Source organism: Bufo gargarizans, chromosome 4, assembly GCF_014858855.1.
Source record: "Bufo gargarizans isolate SCDJY-AF-19 chromosome 4, ASM1485885v1, whole genome shotgun sequence".
Classification (NCBI taxonomy): Eukaryota; Metazoa; Chordata; class Amphibia; order Anura; family Bufonidae; genus Bufo; species Bufo gargarizans.
In genome coordinates, this window is record NC_058083.1 from 212,974,165 (window position 1) to 212,994,351 (window position 20,187).

General features: G+C 42.2%; 1 protein-coding gene across 1 annotated transcript in view; it reads right to left on the minus strand.

The window, feature by feature from the left end:
• Positions 1-9,010: 9,010 nt before the first annotated feature.
• The window catches only part of LOC122934071 (probable cation-transporting ATPase 13A4), a 197,091-nt gene continuing 185,914 nt past the window's right edge, over positions 9,011-20,187 (minus strand). Inside the window, exons 29-30 of the mRNA XM_044289220.1 lie at positions 19,086-19,166; positions 9,011-9,601 (exon numbers count right to left, since the gene is read on the minus strand). Coding sequence (XP_044145155.1) covers positions 9,389-9,601; positions 19,086-19,166 — 294 coding nt within the window. The 3' untranslated portion in view covers positions 9,011-9,388. The remainder of the gene's footprint in view (positions 9,602-19,085; positions 19,167-20,187) is intronic.

Genomic DNA, 20,187 nt, shown 5'->3' on the forward strand with positions numbered 1-20,187 from the left:
ATGCACATATACCTTTCTCGCCCTAGTGACAAATAACAGCTATTGGTGACCCTGTTTCACTGTCCTCTGTTAGTTTTATTTACACATTATTTTTCCTTTTTCTCACATATATAAAGTTATAATATTAACAAGATTAAAGATGTCGTTTTAATTTGTACATATACAGAGTTGGGACCCCTAAAGGGATTTCTTTTTGGTCGGTTGACTGTTTAGGATTTTGTTGCAATTATCCGGAGGGTCCCATCTAGGGCCTTCAAGTTGATTGACATTATTCACAGATTATATTATGTGGCAATATTATTTTATAATTTTATTTTATTTAAAATCCAAAAAAGATATTTGGATAAATGTCCACAATAGTTTCAGGGGTTGGCTAACATGATTCATATTTTTTGGTGAAGTCTAGAGATGAGTGGAAGTTAGAAAAATTAAATTTGGATGCTTCGTTAAATTTCTCCCCCAAAAGTTGCTTAGTTCTGAATAAATTTGTCACAAAGTGTGTTAAATAGAGATGAGCAAATAAAATAAAAAAAATTGATTTGCCGGTTCGCTGAATTTTTGGGGAAAAATTTGGTAAGATCCGAATGTATTTGTGGCGAATTACGTTAAAAAGCGTCTATTTCCTGGCTGCTGAGAGCCTTTATAGTAAGCGTAGAACACTATGCCTTGTAGTAACAAGCATAGGGAGTCTGCTTTGGTAGGGAAATAATACTGTGAGTCTGTATGACATTCAGATGACAGGCGTCGCTCTTAGAAACACTGCACACTTCACTTATTAAGGCAGTCATGGGGCTAAAACTGACCAAATAACTAAAGTATGAACACAGCCTTAGCGCCAAGAAGAAACACACTCCTTTTACACCGCCATCAGCTGATTCCACATAGATGTCTACAGAACCTGTTATATTAAACGCTTGTTCAAGTTGAGCACCCATGACAGAGTGGAGAGGGTGTCAGAAGTAAGTTTGTGTTGACGTCACTGATTAATTTGCCCTTCCTCTGATCAGTCAGAACAATAGCCCACAAAAAACGGATCCTGTCAGTGGAGCATCTGCCTTCACTCGGTCAGCATTTGCTCAATAATCCATCAGTATTACTAATGCCCCAAAAAACTGGACTGGATCTAAAACACAGATGACATGTGAATGGAATATTTGCATGCCTTCTGTGTTCAATTCTGATGGACCCAAACAAGCCTTACATATTCTGACAGATAAGAAGAAAGGTCAAATAAATCATGATGTCAGCCAGGCCAAAAGGCAAAATAGTGGCCAGCCATGAAGTGGGTAGGGTGGGAAGAGCATGAGAAGTCCACAGATTGGACCTATGACATAGTGGTGAGGTGGCAGCATCAGGAGGCCACAGAGTGGCACAACAACAAAAGATTGTGGAGGTGGCAGCAGCATGAGGAGGCCAGAGTAGCATGACAACGATAGATTGTCGAGGTGGCAGCAGCATGAGGAGGCCACAGAGTGGCACAATGACCGAGTCTGGAGTTGGCAGCAGTATGAGGAGGCCACCAAGTGGTACAATGACCAAGTCTGGAGTTGGCAGCAGCAAAAGGAGACCACAGAGTCACCCAATGACAGAGTCTGGAGGTGGAAGCACCAACAGCATCAGGAGGAGGCTACCGAGTGGCACAATGACCGAGTCTGGAGGTGGCAACAGTATGAGAAGACAATTCAATAATCCGCAGCACTCGCCGGTAAATGATGAAAATAGTGGTGATTTATTCACTCAAGCAGCCAGTATACAGCAACGTTTCAACCTCAGTTGGTCTTTATCAAGCAGGCTACCGAGTGGCACATTATGAAGTTGGTGACAGTATGAGGCAACCAAGTTGCACAATGACCGAGTCTGGAGTTGGCAGCAGTATGAGGAGGCCACCGAGTGGTACAATGACACAGTGTGGAGGTGACGGCAGCAGCAGTACTATGAGGAGGCCACTGAGTGGCACAAAGACACAGTCTGGAGTTGGCGGCAGCTTAAGGAGACCACAAAGTGGCCCAATTACAGAGTGTGGAGGTGGCAGCAGCATCAGGAGGAGGCCACCGAGTGGCACAATGACCGAGTTTGGAGGTGGCAACAGCATCAGGAGGATACCACAGAGTGGCAAGGAACATAGTGTGGAGATGTCAGTAGCAGCATCAGGATACCACAGAGTGGCAAGGTAACATAGTGTGGAGATAGCAGTAGCAGCAGCATCAGGACACCACAAAGTGGCAAGGTGACATAGTGGGGAGATGGCAGTAGCAGCAGCAGCATCAGGAGGATACCACAGAATGGAAAGGTGACATAGTGTGAAGATGGAAGTATCAGCAGAAGCATCAGGATATCATAGAGTGGCAAGGTGACATAGTGTAGAGATGGCAGTAGCAGCAGCATCAGGGTACCACAGAGTGGCAAGGTGACAGTGTGGAGATGGTAGTAGCAGCAGCAGCATCAGTAGGAGACCACAGAGTGGCAAGGTAATAGTGTGGAGATGGCAGTAGCAGCAGCATCTGGTTACCACAGAGTGGCAAGGTGATATAGTGTGGAGATGGCAGTAGCAGCAGCAGGATACCACATCTGGTGACGCTGCATATGTTGATGCAGGGCTGTGGTGACAACATTGGCATCCTGGCCACGCTTCACCTTCTGCCCATATATTCTACATATGGCCATGTTAACCTCCTCCCGCGTCTTAACAAAAAAGTGCCACACCACTGAGTAGGTGATTTCCCCAAAACAGTCTGCACTGACTGACCATTACTGTCGCTGCTTCAGTGAACCCCTGCACCACTACTTCCCGAGTAGGTAGGCTGCTGCTGAAGCAGGTCGTCTACCCTGGGTGCGTTTGGCTCCCGACCTCCCACTGCTGCCACCCTGCTGACTCCCAGCTATGCTTTCAACACATATAACTGCCGACGTGAACTGAGAGTATATTTTTCTTTTTGTACTGAAATAGGCTACTAAATGCTTTCAACACATATAACCGCCGACGTGAACTGAGAATGTATTTTTCTTTTTGTGCTGAAATAGGCCACTGAACGCTTTCAACACAAATAAGCGCTGAAGTGAACTGAGAATATATTTTTTTTTCTGTACTGAAATTGGCCACTAAACTATATCGCCACAAATAACTGCAACAGTGAAATGCGTATATTTTTTTCTTTCTGTACTGAAATTGGCCACTAAAGTCTTTCATCACAAATAAAAGCAACAATGAAGTGCGTATATATTTTTTTTCCATTTGGTAATGCAATAGGCCACTAAACGCTTTTTGCCACATATAACTAGTGTTGATCGCGAAAATTACTAATCGCAATTTTTTATCGCGAAAATTCTAGATTTTTTTTATCAGTACCCATGATCCCTCACTGCTTCTTGCTTGTGGGCCAATGAGAAGGCTGCAATATCTTTGACTTTTGGAGTAGTGTTGATCGCAAATTGCCGATTTTTCGCAATGAAGAAAATGACTGGAAATCACAAATTCTCGAATTTGCAAATATATGATGAATATTCGCCAAAATATTAGTAAAATATCGCAAATTCGAATACTGCCCCAGAAGTAAAATGTGTATATATTTTTGCTTTTGTAGTGAAATAGGCCACTAAAGTCTTTCACCACAAATAAATGCAACAGTGAAGTGCGTGCATTTGTTTTCCTTTTTGTACTGAAATAGGACACTGAACTCTTTCACTACATATAACTGCAGAAGTGAAAAAAATGCATATATATTTTTCTTTCTGTACTGAAATAGGCCACTAAAGTCTTTCACCACTTTTCCCTCACCACATCATGAGACCCAGCTTCTATAAAAACTGGATCACGTGTAGTCACCGCCCATCAGCTCTGAGTAGTGCAGGGACAGGAAGCAGGCAGCTGAAGTGAGGGACAGTGTTAGGAATCTCATCTGGCTATTTGTTCTGTTGGTGACCTATACAGAATTGTTTGTGGGTGCTATACACCAGCTTTTCAACCCTGACAAAATAAATGTAATAATTAATCTGGCTGTAAATTCTGTGGGTGACCTATAGCGATCATTTGTTGGCGCAATGCACCATCTTTGCACCCCTGACACAGAAATATAATACAAACCGGATTCCAAAAAAGTTGGGACACTAAACAAATTGTGAATAAAAACTGAATGCAATGATAGTGGAGATGGCAAATGTCAATATTTTATTTGTAATAGAACGTAGATGACAGATCAAACGTTTAATCCGAGTAAATGTATCATTTTAAAGGAAAAATACGTTGATTCAAATTTTCACGGTGTCAACAAATCCCCAAAAAGTTGGGACAAGTAGCAATAAGAGGCTGGAAAAAGTAAATTTGAGCATAACGAAGAGCTGGAAGACCAATTAACACTAATTAGGTCAATTGGCAACATGATTGGGTATAAAAAGAGCTTCTCAGAGTGGCAGTGTCTCTCAGAAGCCAAGATGGGTAGAGGATCACCAATTCCCACAATGTTGCGCAGAAAGATAGTGGAGCAATATCAGAAAGGTGTTACCCAGCGAAAAATTGCAAAGACTTTGCATCTATCATCATCAACTGTGCATAACATCATCCGAAGATTCAGAGAATCTGGAACAATCTCTGTGCGTAAGGGTCAAGGCCGTAAAACCATACTGGATGCCCGTGATCTCTGGGCCCTTAAACAACACTGCACCACAAATAGGAATGCTACTGTAAAGGAAATCACAGAATGGGCTCAGGAATACTTCCAGAAATCATTGTCAGTGAACACAATCCACCGTGCCATCCGCTGTTGCCAGCTGAAACTCTACAGTGCAAAGAAGAAGCCATTTCTAAGCAAGATCCACAAGCTCAGGCGTTTTCACTGGGCCAGGGATCATTTAAAATGGAGTGTGGCAGAATGGAAGACTGTTCTGTGGTCAGACGAGTCACGATTCAAAGTTCTTTTTGGAAATCTGGGACGCCATGTCATCCGGACCAAAGAGGACAAGGACAACCCAAGTTGTTATCAACGCTCAGTTCAGAAGCCTGCATCTCTGATGGTATGCGGTTGCATGAGTATGTGTGGCATGGGCAGCTTGCATGTCTGTAAAGGCACCATCAATGCAGAAAAATATATTCAGGTTCTAGAACAACATATGCTCCCATCCAGACGTCATCTCTTTCAGGGAAGACCCTGCATTTTTCAACAAGATAATGCCAGACCACATTCTGCATCAATCACAACATCATGGCTGCATAAGAGAAGGATCCGGGTACTGAAATGGCCAGTCTGCAGTCCAGATCTTTCACCTATAGAGAACATTTGGCGCATCATAAAGAGGAAGGTGCAACAAAGAAGGCCCAAGACGATTGAACAGTTAGAGGCCTGTATTAGACAAGAATGGGAGAGCATTCCTATTTCTAAACTTGAGAAACTGGTCTCCTCGGTCCCCAGGACGTCTGTTGAGTTTTGTAAGAAGAAGGGGAGATGCCATACAGTGGTGAAAATGGCCTTGTCCCAACTTTTTGGGGATTTGTTGACACCATGAATTTCTGATTCAACATATTTTTCCCTTAAAATGGTACATTTTCTCAGTTTAAACTTTTGTTCCGTGATTTATGTTCTATTCTGAATAAAATATTAGAAGTTGGCACCTCCACATCATTGCATTCAGTTTTTATTCACGATTTGTATAGTGTCCCAACTTTTTGGAATCTGGTTTGTAATTCATCTGTCTGTTAATTCTGAGGGTGTCCTATAGCGATTTTTTTGTGGGTGCAATTCACCATCTTTGTACCCCTGACACAAAAATATAATAGATAATCTGTCTGTTAGTTCAGTGGGTGAAATATACCCATTTTTTATGTGAGGTACACCTGCATTGCATACGTGGCAGGGAAATTAATATAGTTAATCCATCTGTTAGATTGGTGGGAGACATATTTTCATTCTTGTTGTGAGGTACACCTGCACTGCATACTTGACAGGAAAAATAAATATAGTTAATCTGTCTATTAGTTCGGTGGGTGACATATACCCAATTTTTGTGTGAGTTACACCTGCATTGCATATGTCACAGTTAAATTGATATAGTTAATCTAATCTGTGAGTTTGGTGGGTGACCTCAAAGAGTGAGAGCATCAAATAAGGGATGTGGCCCTGGTCGTGGTGCTGCTGGTGTTGGTGGAGCTCCAGTTGAAAGAAGAGGATGTGGTCGATCTGTGCCAGCTACACGCCCAAATTAAACACCTTTCTCAGGTGCACGTAGACGTCAGAACATTCAGCGTTATTTTGAAGGCCAGAATACCGGTGTACAAATGGTAAGGCCAGAACAAGTAGAGGCGGTAGTAGATTGGGTGGCTGACAGTGCCTCCAGTTACTTCACATTGTCTCCCACCCGGTCCCCTGCTGAAACCGCAGAGTTGGCACCTGCAGCCCATGTGCACCTGTCTTTCACCTCGCCCCCTTGCAAATCAGCTAAGCAGTCTGAGCCCCAAGTCATGCAGCAGTCTCTTATGCTTTTTGATGACTCTGCTGGCAGGGTTTCCGTGGGCCATCCACATGGCTTTGCCCCAGAGGTGGAAGAGATTGAGTGCACCGATGCCCAACCACTTATGTTTCAGGATGTGGACATGGAGGACTACTGCAGCATGTTTCTGATGATGACAAGGTGAACACAGGTGTCAATTGCTGCAGCTTTCTGCAGTGTGCAGACTGGCAAGGAGGGCAGGGGTGAAGAGTGGGTGGAAGATGATGTGGAGGATAATGAGTGGGGCTCCATGGTTGATGTGTGTGCCGTTTTGCGCTGTTTCGAGTACTCCACCAACATGGCCAGTGCCAATGACGCCATCCTCAGCGTTACTATCTCACTTCTATGTCACTATCATCCCGTCTGTAACAACCAGCTCTATAAAATATCACATAAATTAACCCCTCGGGTCAACACAGTAAAAAATAAAAACAGTGCCAAAAAAAGCAATTTTTTGTCACCTTACATAAAAAAATTGCAACACCAAGCGATTAAAAAGACATTTGCCCCCCAAAATGGAACCAATCAAACTGTCACCTGATCCCACAAAAAATTAGACCCTACCTAAGACAATCAGTCAAAAAATAAAAAAGCTATGGCTCTCAGACTATGGAGACACTAAAACATAATTTTTTTTTGTTAAAAAATGCTATTATTGTGTAAAATCTAAATAAACAAGAAAAAGTATACATATTAGGTATTGACACATCCGTAACGAGCTGCTCTATAAAATTATCACATGACCTAACCCCTCAGGTGAACACTGCAAAAATAAATAAATAAAAACTGTGCCAAAACAAAAAATTTTTTTGGTCACCTTGCCTCATAAAGTTCAATAATGAATGATCAAAAAATCATATGTTCCCAAAAATGGTACCAATAAAAATGTCAACTCTTCCTGCAAAAAATGAGCCCCTGCACAAGACAATTGACAGAAACATAAAAAAGAATTTATTTCAGTAAAATGGAGTCACAAAAACATATATTTTTTTTCAAAAATGCTTTATTATGTAAAACTGAAACAACCAAAGTAAGCAGAGATATTTGATATCACCGCATCTGTAACAACCTGCTCTATAAAAAAATAGTGCATGATCTAACCTGTCAGATAACTTTGTAAATAATAAAAATAAAAACAGTGCCAAAACAAACATTTTTTGGTTACCTTGCCTCACAAAAAACGTAATATAGAGCGATTAAAAATCATATGTACCCCAAAATAGTACCAATAAAACTGTCACATTTTAGGAGTTTCTACTGTAGGGGTGCATCAGGGGGGCTTCAAATGGGACATGGCATCTAAAAACCAGTCCAGTATATTCTGCCTTCCTAAAACCATGTGGCAGTCCTTTCCTTTTGTGCCCTGCCGTGTGCCCTTACATCTGTTTACGACCACATGTGGTGTGTTTCTGTAAACCTCAGAATCAGTGTAAGGGTACTTTCACACTAGCGTTTTTCTTTTCCGGCATAGAGTTCAGTCCTAAGGGCTCTATACCGGAAAAGAACTGATCAGTTTATCCCCATGCATTCTGAATAGAGAGAAATCCGTTCTGGATGCATCAGGATGTCTTCAGTTCAGTCTTTTTGACTGTTCAGGACGGAGATAATACCGCAGCATGCTGCGGTTTTATCTCCGGACAAAAAAATCAGAACACTTGCCTTAATGTCGGATCCGGCATTTTTTTCCATAGTAATGTATTAGTGCATTAAAAATACCGCAATGCCAGATCCATCCTTCCGGTCTGCTCATGCGTAGACCTTTAAAAGTGTGAAAAACAATAGAAACAGATTTGTTCGTCCGTCTGACAAACGTACAGACGGATCCGCTCTTGCAATGCAATTATCAAACGGATCCGCATCCGGATCCATCTACAAATGCTGTCTGCATGCAGGATCCGGCAGGCAGTTTCGGCGACAAAACTGCTTGCAGGTTCACTCTGCCGTAAGTGTGAAAGTACCCTAATAAATGTTGAGTTTTGTTTGGCTGTTAACCCTCGATGTGTTAAAGAAAAAAATGGATTAAAATTGAAAATTTAGACATTTTATCTCCATTTTCCTTGAATTCTTGTGGAACACCTAAAGGGTTAACAAAGTTTTTAAAATCAGTTTTGAGTAACTTGAGGGGTGTAGTTTCTACAATAGGGTCATTTATGGGGGGTTTCTATTTTGTAAGCCCCACAAAGTGACTTCAGACCTGAACTGTTCCTTAAAAAGCGGGTATTGGAAATTTTCTTAACATTTTTTAGAATTGCTTCTAAAATTCTAAGCCTTCTAAATTCCCCAAAAAATAAAATGACATTTACAAAATTATGCAAACATAAAGTAGACATATGGGGAATGTTAAGTAATAAAAAATATTTTATGAGGTATAGCTTTCTGTTTTAAAAGCAGATAAATTGACATTTAGAAAACATGCAAATTTTTCTAAATTTTGGGTAAATTTGGGATTTTTTCATAAATAAAGGTGAACTATATTGACTCAAATTTATGACTGTCATGAACTACAATGTGTCACTAGAAAACAATCTCAGAATGGCTTGGATAAGTAAAAGTGTTCCAAAATTATTACCACATACCGTAAAGTGACACATGTCAGATTTGCAAAAAATGGCCTGGGCAGGAAGGTGAAAACTGGCCTGGGGTGGAAAAGGTTAAAGACAATAATGTTGTATTTTTTGCACACAAGAAATCTTAGGTTTTTTTTTTCAGTTTATCAGTTGGAAAAGCATAGAAATATATGAACAACTGTCGCCGGAAGCCATAAGCATAGCAAATGTCTCCGTCTGCGTCAGCTAAAAGTATCTTCAAAGGACATGTATGTGCAGTGTCACAGTCATGGCTTTTATACTGTACGTTATGACAAATATCCATAATTTTCTATATTCCAGTTTACATTTCATTCATTATCCACTTATTCCTTTTCATCAGACTTGTAGCATGGGTTAGTATAGAAAGCGTCCTTATGTTCTTCATCCAGCACATTAGCGTATTTTGTTACACTGACAGGAGGCCAGCTGGGGTCCTTCTGAAGAGCTCTGTATAATTCTCTGTACTTGCTATGAGACTGGTACCTGAAGGTTCTTTTTAGAAACAGCCAAAGTCGTCTATTTTCAATAACCAATTCCTCAAAGAAAAAACAAGAAAAAACATAGAATAAATATAAAGTGATAATTGATTTGGTGAAAACGTATATAGGATGAAAATATCTGCAATGAGTAGCGATCCCATTTGCAAAACTTTGGTTAGGCTGGTTCGCCATTTTCACAAAGAAACTCACTTTGTGACAAATTACTTCATCACAAAGCACATTTCTTTGTAAGTAGAGGGTGAGGTGACAGGGAATGGCGATTGTGCTGACCCCATCATTGAACCCCTCAGATGCAGCGTTCATCGCTGATCGTGGCATCTGAGATTGAAAAAAATAGGGCTTTCAGGGGTTAAAATAAAGAGGCCGCCACGGCCATCTTCATTAAAGATCTCATGCAAAATTTAGCGTGGTGCGTGATGATGTCATACGTCACCTCACTCGAGATGCACAGGATCTTTAATCCGGATGGCCGCAGCAGCCTCTTCACGCTCAAATAGATGAGGTAAGATTTTTTTTTTACCGAGATTTCAGGCAAAATTGATTTGTTACCATGAAGAACAAGAAAATTCAGCTTTGCTGTGAATCGAATTTTCTCTGAAACTCAGATCGAAGTCCACTTTTGATACTTCAATTCGCTCAACACTATTAAAGAGCCAAGGAGAGTTTGCTATTAGAGGGGTATCAATCAGAATTTGCAAGACATGTTTGATAGATGCAGGTCCTACTTCTGAGACTTCCACCTATCTCTAGAACAGGGGTCTCCTCATCCAAGCTTCACCCTATCTAACTGGACACAGCATCCAGGCTGTTAGAGGTGCCTATATTTACCTAAATACCCAAGCTCGCTGTGCTATGCTTTTTCTGTAAATACCTTAGAAGTGAATGGGAGTTATGTAAATAGCTTAGCACAGATGTGGAAACAGCATAGCACTGTGAGCTCAGGCAAGGGTGTAAATCAGCACACCTCTTTCAGCCTGGATGTGGCAAATAGTGAGATGGGGTAAAGTAGGATGGGAGAAACCTGTTCTAGAAATAGTTGGCACCTGCATTTATTATACACCCGAATGACATACCATAAATATCTGACATGTCAGTACCCTTTCAAGTAGAATACATAAGGCTGAACATATATGGTGGCAATAAGATATATAGAATCGTAAAAAAAAACTTGGAATTGATTTTTTTTAAAAAGTTAAAGGTGTTTTCTGATTTTTTTTTTTTTTTTTTACTCTAGAAAAGTGGTGGGAGCCTGTTATAATAATTACCCTGCCCTTTCCCTACTTTCCTGAGCGCCCTCAGATCCAGTGCTACTGCTCTGTCCTGTTCCCCAGGCTGGAGATGAGAGGTATTGTTTTGGCTGCAGAGATTGCTGGGACCAGTGACTGACTGGGGAAGGAGATGAAAAAAGCACACCTGGTTTGGTGAGCAATGGGCACACGTCTCCAGGGGAGTGGTAAGTTCCCCCACAGGAAACAAATGATTGACAAAAGTAGAAAAATCGGATGGAGACAGCACATCCTTGAGTGAAGATTTATTCCAGATGCAACATTTTGGCGGTTAGAGCCTTTTTCAAGCATGCATACACCAACAGTGCAGGGGTTTAAATACCCTGATAGTGACATCAAAGTGTACCGGCCAACCCCCTCAGTTGACATTACAGAGGTGAAAGGTGAGGTCAGAAAAACAATAAAAGACATTACATTTTACACCTTAGATCACGACTACACCCAGCCCTCTTTCCAGAAAACACACAGAGCGAGATTTGAACAGATTTCTAACAAATATTTCCTGGATCTAATACTTCTAAATATAGAATTCTTACAGGAAGAAATTGAAAGCTGCAAAGAGAAGATCTCAGGAACAGAGACACAAATCACTACCACCTTATCTGCAGGCAACTTTACAACTCTGAAAGAATGAGTGAAGATACACTTGGACAAATGCAGTACGCAGCCCTGCAGGGTGAGGTCACAGGGGTAGTTACTAACCGAGGGTGGTTATGGTACTCACAGTCTTTTATATACCCTGGGCAGGTGTACAGCAGTAATGGAGAGGCTGGCACAAGGATCCTCTGTGGCACTCTCTATGTATAGGGACCAGGCCGGGTGGGAGGTGAGGTGCCCTGGTTGTTGCAGGTTTAATGTGCCGGCTGCAAGATCCCTTTGAGTTTGTGACGCCAGTGACGGTAACGGTGACACACCAATTTATTGTAGGAATAATTGAGGAACACAAGTTGCAGGGAACCAGAACTTCCTTTACTGAAACAGTTCAACTATTTACAGTCTTTGTTCAGTTCCACGTGTAAAAAGGTTGGATACAGGCAGGCTTTACAATAATGGCAGGCAAGGTCTTTGCAAGATACTCAGAGGGCAAAAACACTTACAGATCAGGCTGCACTTTTCCTCAGATCCTGTCTTGCTTACTCCAAGGCCCATATGCTCTATTGCTGGCTGTATCCTTGGGTAGAGAAACCTTCCTCTGATATATGTCTCCTTGCTGTAGAAATATCCTTCTGCCCTTCAGTTCTCTGTTTGGATGGAAATAAACTTGGCTCTGCACTGTACTTTTGTCAGGTGGCAAGCTAGGAGCCTGGGCTACCTAGCTTCATGTCAGAATCTCCACTTCAGCTGCTACGTAGCTAAAGTCCACACTGACTTCTGACTCTACACACCTTTCCCTGAACAGGACTTGACTATTTATACTAGGGGTACCCTAGCTCCCTCTACTGTCTAGGAGGAGGAACTACACCCTAACAGGCCTGATACACAGATAACAGGAATAATACACATAAAAACATTATATAAACCACAGTGACTCTGTCCCACAGAAGGAGGGGAACAACATGGCCCAATTGACCCTTGTGTAGTACCCACATTTACCTAGTGGGACACTACACAAACACTGCACAAACACAGAAGAAACTAAGAGACAAAAATGGCATTGAGATATGGAGGATTACCAGCATGGGAATATCTACAAATGGCAAAGCCAAATCTCCTTGCGCGTCTTGGTAACAAATCAATTTTTACTGAAATGGCAACAAAAAAATAACCTGTGAAGTGGTTGTCAGCCATCCTAATTGAAGAGATTTTGCTTGGTTGCTTCAATCAAGATGGCTGTGACGGTATGTCCATGAGAAAATGAATAAGGTGAGTATGCATTTTTTTAACCCTGATTAATTCCTGAAAGGCCTCCATTTTAACATGAGATTCCTTGATTATCGATAAACGCGGCAACTGAGGGGTTCAATGCCGGGGGTGGATTGATCTCCATTCCCCGTCATTGCGCCCACTACATACAATGGAATACAGTTTGTGACAAAGTAATTCCCCCCATACACATGCTATAGCTGTCAGCCATAAAATTGTTCAGCCAACTGCTTTCACTCCCGACTCCTTCCCATTTCCCCTTACACATATGGTGTGGCTAAATGTGATGTGTATTCAGTGGGAAGAAAAGAGAAAGCTGCCACAAGACAATACTGTTGATGGCTTATCTCCTGGGAGAACAGGAGGACAGGGTGGAAATATGATATTAGGGAAAATTTGGAAGCTCTCAGTATACATTAGACTGTTGGCAGATAATGCACTAAATTGTATGAAGGACGTAAGTCCCTTTACACCCTCCGTACTGTGTTACACACAGCTGACTCTGAGTTGAACTTAATGACTATGTGCCTTTTCAACAACATACTGTATCTTTTGGAATATAAGATACCAGCATCTCATAGTCCGCAGTCAGGGTGGTCCAGCAGTGCTCATATAGAACTTTGCTGGATCAATGAAAGAGCTGTGGGTCTGCACACTTGTCTCGCTCCCTACCCGACATTCTCCTGACTGCTGAGGTGGCGCTAGAGTCAAAAACTGTGGGGATTGAGATGTTTATCGACAGCGGGGCTGGGGTGAACCTGATTGATGCTCAGTTCGTCCATATGTACGGGTTGTCACCGAGTGCATTAGAACATTTCCATTTTTGCTATTGATTCTGCACTTCTAGCTTAGAAGTGTTTATCTCAAGTAGTTCATTATATCAGATTAAGAGTGGGTGACTTTCATCAAAAATTTATCTTGTGTTTTGTGTTGGAGGGTCTCCCTGCACCGGTGGTTATGGGTTTACCATAGTTAAACAAGCACAATCCAACCATCGATTGGCAAGCTAGACAGATTCTGGATTGGGGTGATTATTGCATTGACAATTGTCTGAATACATCTTTTTCTGTTTTATCTACTAAGACATTACCCTCTTTTATATCTGATTTTTCTGATGGGTTTTCAAAGAGTGGATGACAGGATTTACCTCCGCATCGGGAATATGATTGTCCAATCAACCTTATTCCCGGAGCTAAGTTGACAAAATCTAGGTTGTATAACCTTTCTGTACCTGAAAGACTGGTCATGAGAGAGAGTATATTACAGAGAGTTTAGCTAAAGGACACATAAGACCTTCCTCTGTTAGTCAGGGGAATGTCAGCTCCAGTAAGCAGGGGACCAGGAGAGCAGGGCAGGCCAGACAGGTGCTGGTAGTGGGAGACTCAATTATTGGTGGTACAGATAGGGCAATCTGTCACAAAGACCGGGATCGTCAAACGGTGTGTTGTCTTCCTGGTGCTCGAGTTCGACAAATCGTGGATGGTGTTGACAGATTACTGGGAGGGGCTGGAGAAAATCCAGCAGTCATGGTCCATATCGGAACCAATGACAAAGTTAGAGGCAGATGGAGCGTCCTTAAAAATTATTTTAGGGATTTAGGTCAAAAGCTTAGGGCAAGGACCTCAAAGGTAGTATTTTCCGAAATACTATCGGTACCACGAGCCACACAAGAAAGGCAGTGGGAGATTAGGGAGGTTAACAAGTGGCTCAAGAACTGATGTAGGAAGAAGGGGTTTGGGTTCCTGGAGAACTGGGCAGGTGTCTCTCTTGGCTACAGGCTCTATTGTAGGGATAGGCTGCACCTCGATGGGGAAGGGGCAGCTGTGTTGGGGGAAAAGATGGCTAGAAGGTTGGAGTGTTTAAACTAGGGACAGGGGGAGGGTAATTACATTATAGGACGGCAAGGTAATGGGACTGGGGGAGGAATAAATGGAGGGACTAGAACAGTTCAGAAGGAAAGGTGTAGGGTAAAAAATATACATAAACCTCTCAAATGTATGTATACTAATGCCAGAAGTCTGACTAATAAAATTGGTGAACTGGAATTAGTGATGTGTGAGGAGAACTATGACATAGTGGGAATAACTGAGACATGGCTGGATGATAGCTATGATTGGGCGGTTAATGTACAAGGTTACAGTCTGTTTAGAAAGGATCGTCAAAACCGGAGAGGGGGAGGGGTCTGCCTTTATGTAAAGTCTGGTCTAAAGCCCACACTCCGCGAAGATATAAGTGAGGGACATGAACATGTGGAGTCAGTGTGGGTAGAGATACATGGAGCTAAAAACAACAATAAATTACTAATAGGAGTTTACTATAAACCACCTAATATACCAGAGTCCACAGAAAATCTATTACTAAACGAGATAGACGAGGCGGCAAATCATAATGAGGTGGTTATTATGGGGGACTTCAACTACCCAGATATAGACTGGGAAACTGAAACTTGTATATCTCATAAAGGAAACCGGTTCTTGGGAATAACCAAAGACAATTACCTCTCCCAACTGTTTCAGGACCCAACTAGAGGGACGGCCATACTGGACTTAGTATTAACCAATAGACCTGACAGAACAAGAGATGTGCAGGTTGGGGGACACCTGGGAAATAGTGACCATAAAGTAATAACCTTCCAATTATCATTCAAAAGAGTGTTTCTTCAGGGAGGAACAAAAATACCAAACTTTAAAAAATCAAAATTTAGTCAACTAACTGGGACAAAGTCCTCAAAAATAAAAATACAGCCACAAAATGGGATATTTTTAAAAGCATCCTAAAATCCAATTGTGAGAGGTACATACTGTACCTTATAAGAATAAAAGGTTAAGGAACAAGAATAAACCAATGTGGATAAATAGAACTGTAAAGAAAGCAATAAATGACAAAAAAAAGCATTTAAATCACTAAAACAGGAGGGTGGCGAGGAAGCACCGAAAAACTATAAGGAAAAAAATAGAATATGTAAAAAACGAATAAAAGCAGCCAAACTAGAGACTGAGAGATTAATTACCAAAGAGAGCAAAACTAACCATAAAATGCTCTTCAATTATATAAATGGTAAAAAGTATAAATCTGAAGGTGTCGGCCCTTTACAGAGTTGCAGAGAGCAATGAGGAGAAAGCAAAGCTATAAATTTTTCCTCCACTGTATACCTCTGGCACAAAAATATAAATGATGTGGAGGATGATGAGGTCTTAGGACACACAACGGCAGCCTCACAGCAAAAAAGGGAGAAGGGTGAAAAAGCAGAGTGGTCGTTCTCTAGTCAGTATGCCTGCTTCTGCCTATTGCACCGAGGGACTGAGCACACCAAAGCCAGCTCCAAGGAGTTCCCTAGCTTGCCACTTCTTCAGACAATGTGCCGACGACAAGAAGCAAGTGGTTTGCACGCTGTGTAATCAATGCCTGAAACGAGGCATAAATGTTCTAAACCTGAGCACCACCTGCATGACCAGGTATCTAAATGCAAAGCACAAGCTGCAGTGGAGTACACACCTGAAAAACCACAAAAGATCTCAGTCTTCTCTTGCTCCCTCTTCTGCTGCGGTCTCGGCCTCTTCCTCCCCTTCTAGAGTGACAGTGGCACCTGCCACCCCGCAATCAGAGGATGTGGCAGCAACCAGGGCATGCGTCAGCACCCGGCATGCATACCCGGGCATGTGCTGGCGCCCTCTGCTTCAGCTCAATACAGATGGAAGCGCTTACTGCTGGAGCACAGGGAGCTCAGTCACATGAAAGCCTTTTTCAGCAGCATGCAGATTCCGTCTGTCGCTGTCCCGCAGGGAGGGTAATCACAGATAAGCACAGCCGCCTGTCCACAGCCAACGTGGACAAGCTTACGTTCATTAAAATGAACGAGGCATGGATCCCAGAGGACTTGTCTGTACCTTGTGCTGAGTAGACAAGTATACCTGCCACACCCAGCCATTGTTATACTCCAGCGCACTTTCTCTTTGCATTCTCTTTTCTATTTCCCAATGTTTTGGGGTCTTCCCAAATATATTTAAAAAAAACAATTATTAAAAAATAAAATAAAGGAAAAAATATAAAATAAATCAAAAACAGTGTTGGCTATCTCCTCCTCCTCCACCGCCGCTTCCACCTACACTGCCACGTTCACCTCCTCCTGTCACGGATGGTGTTGCAGAAAACTAGAAGACAACAAATGAAGATCCGACTGACTTGATCCCAAACTAAGGAACATAAGGGTGAGCCCTGTAAAAGCCCTAGCTCCCTCCCTGACTTCTCAGCCCATGCAAAGATCTCTATGATAGATAATTGCATGCCCTCGTGCCTCGACTGTATGACACCTGAACACCCTATAATTGTGAGGGGACACGACCAGCAGCTCCCTACACTTAATACGGAGGGAGTCAGGGTCACCTAGGATCAAGCAAACGGGAAAACACAAATAAAGGAACAAACCTATCTGTAGAAGCATCAGTTGCAGCATCCAGCATGCACACAATCCAGGAAGTTGTATAAACCGCAAAGTGATGCAGTGTGGGAGGGGATTTAAAGGGAAGCAATCAGTACAACTAGATGACAGCTGAGAGAGGGAAACGAGATGACAAAACAAAAGAACCTCAAGCAAGAGGTTCTGAAGAACGTCTGTCAGAGCTTCTCAGATATCTGGCGGTGACACCTCCTCAACCTACTACTTCTCCTTTGACCTCCGCCTCCTAGTTTAATATTATTATTTTTATATTTTTTTCTATTCTATGTTATTTTAAGTCATTTCCCTATCCACATTTGTTTGCAGGTTACCAGGAACTGTTCTGCTTGTACCCCCATTTTGCTTCCTTTTGCAGCCCTCTAGCCCTTACTATGACAATTTTACAGCCATTTTAGTGCACCAAATTTCAGGTCCCATAGTCTTCAATGGGGTTCGGGTTCGAGTTCGGGTCAAGTTCGGGTCCCAAACACGAACTTTGACCTGAAGTTCGGGGGAATCCGAACATCCTTAGGTTCGCTCATCCCTAGTGAAGTTTTCAAAAATTCGATTTGGCTGCTTCGCCAAACTTCCAAGAGAAATTTGATTAGATAAGTATGACTTCATAACATATCGCATTCCATTGTATGGAGCAGGTGCAATGATAGGGAACGGCGATCATGCTGCCCCATCAATTAACCCCTCAGATACGGCATTCAATGTTGGTCACAGCATCTAAGGGTCACATTAAGCCTATCAGGGGTTAAAACTAAAAAATACATACTCACCTCATCCATCTGATCGCGGAGAGACTGTCACTGCCATTTTGATTGAAAAAAATGCATCAATTCTCCTACGTACTGACGTGATGATGTCACCACGCCCAGAGTAATGAAGTGGTGAATTAACACATCAGCATGCACAAGAATTGCACATTTTTTCTTTAATCAAGATGGCCACATTGTCCTCTCAGGAAAAATTGATTCTTTACAAAGAAGCACCAAGAAATTTGGATTTCTGGCAAATCAATTTTTTTCCCTGTAATTCAGATTTAATTCCATTTTGTTAACTTCAATTCGCTCAACACTAGTTACAAGGGTTAGCAGTATAACACTAAGGGCTCATACACACAATCATATCCATTTATGTGGATCCACAAAATACAGATATCGGCTGTGTGCATTCTACTTTTTGCGGATCCTCCTTCTCCATGATAAAAATGTATATTATTGTTGGCAAATACAAGAATAGGACATGTTCTATCTTTTTACGGGGTCATCCACAGAAGTGTGCATGCCGACAGCACACCATGTGCTGTCCACATCTTTTGTGGTCCCATTGAAATGAATGGTTCCGTATCTGATCTGCAAAATTGCGGAATCGATGTGGTCAGAAAATATGTTTGTGTGAATGGGCCCTAAGGTTAATAGGTGCTGGCCTAAAGTATTAACCCACTTTACTCTACACCCCATGGTTACTGACCTTGACCTCTCCACTTCATTAAACCACCAGGAAAGGTATAATAAGTAGAACATCTTTTTTCTAACTTTCTGTTGTCTAAGGCTACATGCACAAGACCGTATGTGTTTTGCGGTCCGCAAATTGCGGAACCGCAATAAAAACGGATGACATCCATATGCCATCCGTTTTTTTTGGGGCGGACTCATTGTAACAATGCCTAAAAATGGACAAGAATAGGACATGTTCTATTTTTTTTGCGGGGCTACGGAACAGACATACTGATGCGGACAGCACATTTTTTGCAGACTCATTAATATGAATGGGTCCGCATCCTATCCACAAAAAAAAACAGAACGGACACGGAAACGTTTGTGTGCATCTTATAGTGTGAAAAATACAGTAATCATCTTCTAACTTCTTATTCCAGAATCTTACATTATTGGAAATGTAACATTTTTATAACAATTGGTCATCTTACCTCAACAATGAAAGATATTAGAAAGAAAATGATCAACAGGATAAGAATCGCTACCCTCCAAATAGTGGGAGTACAGAGGAGCTATAATGAGAAAACGACACAAAAATATTGTCATGACTTTAATGCAGTGAAACCTCTCCAAAAGACCACTTGTTTGAGAAGACTATTACAGAGGAACCAGGAAATATAGAGACAGGTGTAGACCAGGAAGTGTCAGAATAGGAGTGGAAGGGAAACACTAATGCCTTATGCCTCATTCACATGTCAGTGTTTAGTCAGTGATTTCCATCATGGATTGTGAGCCAAAACCAGGTGCGGCTCTAAACACAGAACAGGTAAAATCTTTCCATTATATTTTATCTCTGTGTAGACTCCACTCCCGATTTTGGCTCACACTCAGTGATGGAAATCACTGACCAAACGCTGTGAATAAGGATTAGGGCTCATGCACACAGCTGTTGCCCGGCCGTGCCCATATTGCTGCCTGCAAACAGCAGATCCGCAATATGCGGGCGCCAGCCCTCTGCACCCCACGTCACGGATGTGGACTCATTCACTTGAATGGAGGTACTGAACCCTATGGAAGCACTATGAAGTGCTTCTGTATGGTTTCGGTCCGTGCATGCACTACTTTATTGCGGTGTGGACAGACCACGGAACTATTCAAGTTGAATGGGTCCGGATCAGTCTGTGAAATCCACAAATTGCGGTTCCCAATGCATGGAACAGCCGATCAACGGGCTTGTGCATGAGCCCTTACCCTGGGTTCACACCTGAGCGTTCCTCAAACGCGCGTTTTACGCGCGTTTTTGTCGCGCGTTTTTATGCGCGTTTTTTGTAATAGTAAACGCGCGTTTGACGCGCGTTTGTGTCATTGACTGCAGTGTCCTATGGCCACAAACGCGCGTCAAAACGCACCAAAGAAGCTCAAGTACTTGTTTGAGCGTCGGGCGTTTTACAGCGCGTTCGTACGCGCTGTAAAACGCCCAGGTGTGAACCCTTCCCATAGTTTTTCATGTCTTAAGCGTTTTACAGCGCGTTTGAACGCGCTGTAAAACGCTCAGGTGTGAACCCAGGGTTAAGGTGAGCATTAGTTCTTTAT